Source organism: Buceros rhinoceros, unplaced genomic scaffold (assembly GCF_000710305.1).
Source record: "Buceros rhinoceros silvestris isolate BGI_N320 unplaced genomic scaffold, ASM71030v1 scaffold29165, whole genome shotgun sequence".
NCBI lineage: Eukaryota > Metazoa > Chordata > Aves > Bucerotiformes > Bucerotidae > Buceros > Buceros rhinoceros.
The window spans coordinates 19879-23773 of record NW_010412720.1 but is presented as its reverse complement, the minus strand read 5'-3'; the positions used below and the strand labels follow the sequence as shown (position 1 = coordinate 23773).

Sequence of the window (3895 nt, the reverse complement as noted above, 5' to 3'; positions counted from 1 at the left end):
GTCTTAGACTGGAGGTTCAGGTAACAATCCTGACATCCCCAGATCTGCTTTTGTTGTTACCTTGGTTCTTACAGGGAGTGGAACTGGTAGTTGAGCCAAGCAGGGCTGAGATGTAGAATTACAGGGAAAAGGGTAATGGAGAGCATGTGAAGAGCAAAAAACAGCAGAGAGGGAAGTGTTTCTCGATTTTATGTTTGATTTGTAATTTGCAATGAAAGCTGTTTCAAAATCATGAGTATTTTGTTTTCCTTCAGGTTGACAAAAACGCTGAATTGGTGGCGAGATGGAACTACTGTGCTCTGAGTCAAGAGAAGTTATGTCGGCCAATTGTAGCCTGCGAGCTGGGCAGGTATGAATGCCTCCATATAGCCCACTAAATTAAAGAGTACGCATTTATAAATTAAAGACTGTTATAAGAATCAAATATGGTTACTGGAAATGTTATGTTACAGGTTGTATAATAAAGATGCCATCATTGAATTTTTGTTGGACAAGTCAGCTGATAAACCTCCTATGGAAGCTGCATCTCATATCAAGAGCATAAAGGTAAACGGATCGTGTCTAATAACATCAAAGAGTGCTGTGAAAGCTAAAACATGCTACAAAACCTCGCCTTGCTTGAGTTCTCACTGCGTGCTGGAAGTATTAAAAATAACAAACCACAATGAGAAAAGTATTGCAGAATGTTGTCGTGGCTCAGAAATCAGTAGTAAGCAACTTCTCTTTTTCAGAATGTAACAGAACTCAACCTTGCAGATAACCCAGCTTGGAGCGGTGATAAGGAGAGTATAAAAGGTGACAAATATGATGACATGCAGTCTGCACGCTTTATATGCCCTGTGGTGGGATTGGAAATGAACGGCAGACATAGGTCAGTATTTAAGTTCCTGGATTTTGGTTTTAGAAGCGAGTGCTATGCTAACTGAATAGAGAGCAGCTGAAAATGTTTGAATCAATAATGCTGCAAATCACGTCCTTACCCAAGTGGGCAATATTTGTCCTTCTGTCAGAAGGAGAGCATTTAGGAGAACACTGAGTGTCCTTTCATGTCACGTTCAAGAGGAAAGAGAAAAAGTTATCCCTCTTCTAAATGAACTTACAGTAGAGGAACAGAGGACACTGTTTGCAGAGAAAAAGTGAAATAGATCTTTTAGACTCAAGATTTCCCAAAAAAAGATTGTATGTCTTCTTTTTTTTGAAGGTTTTGCTTTTTAAGAAACTGTGGCTGTGTGTTCTCTGAACGGGCTCTCAAAGAAATTAAGTCAGAAGTTTGCCACAAGGTGAGTTTTTCTTCAGGTTTAGTAGCAGTGGGGTCACGTATGACCTCCACAGATAGATGTAGGGACACGTGTGTGTGTGTGTGTGTCTGTACAGCTGCGTTCGCATTGCAGTGGGGGGTTATCTGAATGTGCACATTGAAATGGAACCGGTACAAGCACTGTTCTGTGATAGCCTGAAGTCATTCTATACGGCCTTTTTTATTAAAAATGTGTTTCAAAGTAGTTGTAAAGATGAATATTCTTGTTCTCGGAGACAGTTTGATTTTCCAATAACTACTTAAGAAATTTCTCTTCCCCCCCAATTATTTGGTTATAATTTCAGTTTAAAAAAGGGTGATTGTTTTTGGTTTGGGGTTTTGGGTACTTGGTTTAATTTGTTCAGGTTGTTTTTTTTTTTTCCTGAATGCATGTGTTTTGTGTTTTATCAGTGTCTGCTCTGTGTGTTTAAACTAATTACATGATATTTTGATGCCTGTATTTTGAAGTTACATTTGCTGTTGTCTCTTTTGGGCAACTCTTCATAGAGTTTCAGCAATTCCGTGAATTATTGTAAAAAATACTGACTGTGCTTCACTTTACAGTGCCTGTTTTATCTCATTATATAGGTTTCTTTGTAGTTAGGGGCAATGTTAAAAGTTGCAAATACTCTATTTTTTCGTATTGCTGCTTTATGATCGATGAGATCTGTGGTGATAGTTGCCATGTTTAGGCAGAGCTATTCTTCAGCAAACACACTGCTCTTTGATTAAACATACAGTACATTTGTATTACACAAGACCTGTGAAGGAAAACCTTTCTTGGTAAGTTGTTGCAGGTGATGTGGAATATTGTTAGTGAGGTTCAGCCTCATATTGCTGCATCCTGTACTGGTTTTGTTCTGTAGAATAACAGTTTAGTCCCAACGGCTTTCCTTTCCTCTTGGCAGATGCTGATTTATTTTTAATGAGATTTTTTATTTGTGTCTAAATTTTTGTTGGCGAATGGATGTAACTTGATTATTAAATGTTTAGTCCATGGTTTGGCCAGTCTGATAATCTTACAAAAACTAAATGAATCCCACATGTTTTCTGGGTTTTTATTAGTCAGTATTTAGCATAGGCTCGTATTTGCCTGCGAGTGTTTTCATACACGTGTGAATTCTTTACAATAGTCAGAAGGATGCTTCTAGAAATAATGAAGCAGATATAATCTAGTCTGTCATCTTTTCATTACTGGATTTTGGTGCATAAAGACAATAGTAAGGAGCTTGGAGAACATGTTTTAGTCCAAACTTCCTTTGATTAAGGTCGAAGAGCGATTTAGTAGAGTTTGGATACGTACTGATAGTGTTCTCATTCTGTATTCAGAATAAGAAGGGCACCAGAACTCTCCTAAACAGGGTCATGGGGAACTGGTTGCCAGGCTTTCTGGTGGCTGACGGTTTATATTCAAAGCACTAATTAGCAGGTCGTTCCCCCAGCACTTTCTAGCTTTATGCAGCAGTGGGGCATATGTAGTAAAATGAACTGGAACTAATGAAGAACTAAAAATATTGAAGTGTTGTGTATTGTGCATATGCCAGGGTTGGAAATTTTTTATTGCTAGATGGAATCTTCTTCTGATACATGCCCTTGCAAAGTGAAAACAAACACTTTTAGGTACAAGGTGTTTGAGTGCTGTGGATTGCCATACGTTTGTTTCTGCTGGTGCTAACTGCTGTATTTTAAGAGTTACAATATGTATTTTGAACCAAAATCCAAGCTGTGAGATCCATGTGGGCCACGGTATTAGTTTTCTCTCATGGCATTTCCACCTTCTGTCTGGCAGTATGCCCAGACACGCAGCCCTGTGTGCCCCTGCCACGTCTGAGTGTGCAGAGGTGTTGTTATGTGACTTCGGAGAGTGACGTGATGGCAGTAGTTCTAAAAGAATAAGCATTTGCTTGTTTACGCTCTGTATTCAGTCTCTTCAGCTGGCAGTATCTGCCTGTTCACTTCATCCCAGGAATGAGTGTTATAGCACGGATTTCACTTGGAGAAATGGCAGTATAGGTGCTGTGTGACAGTTCTTTTCCCCACTACTGTGAAACTCAAGAAAGCTCTTTCAAAACAAGCTATTTGTGTGTCTTAATTTCACCTGCGAGCCTACAGAGCAGCCTTGATAGTCTGCTGAATTGTAAACAGCTGTCCCAAAGGACTGGGTCGCACAGATGCTGTGATGATGCTGTGAAAACACTCCTCAGAGAGCACAGATACCCAGCAGTCCAAACAACAGTTCTGCAGTCCTCACCTTCAGGCTGATACTCTTGAAGTAGATAATGAACCTGCATTTACATGCTGTGAGATGCACATCACAAAATGTTGTGCTTCATGAAGCTGTAGGAAGTTCCTTTCCTGTGCTCAGAGCAGAGGGCTGCCTCCTTTCCAGGCCTTCTGGCCTGGCTCATGGGAGAGCTTACCACTTTGTGGGAAGGCACGCAGGCAGTTGTCTCTCTTCTCAGTTCTCTTCTCAGTGTTTTCTGGGGCAGCTTATACAAGAAATAGAGCAATCCATTTGCCCGGTGGTATGCAGATCACTAAGTAATTGTTAGAAAAAAACTGAATGCTTGACCAGATTTTGTCTAGTTCAAGGAAGTG

General features: G+C 40.1%; 1 protein-coding gene across 1 annotated transcript in view; it reads left to right on the top strand.

The window, feature by feature from the left end:
• Positions 1–254: 254 nt before the first annotated feature.
• RTFDC1 (replication termination factor 2 domain containing 1) overlaps positions 255–3895 on the top strand; it is a gene marked incomplete at both ends in the record, with an annotated part of 21819 nt that continues 18178 nt past the window's right edge. The window contains 4 exons of the mRNA XM_010136501.1: positions 255–349; positions 453–546; positions 732–871; positions 1202–1280. Of these exons, the coding sequence (XP_010134803.1) occupies positions 255–349; positions 453–546; positions 732–871; positions 1202–1280 (408 nt within the window). The remainder of the gene's footprint in view (positions 350–452; positions 547–731; positions 872–1201; positions 1281–3895) is intronic.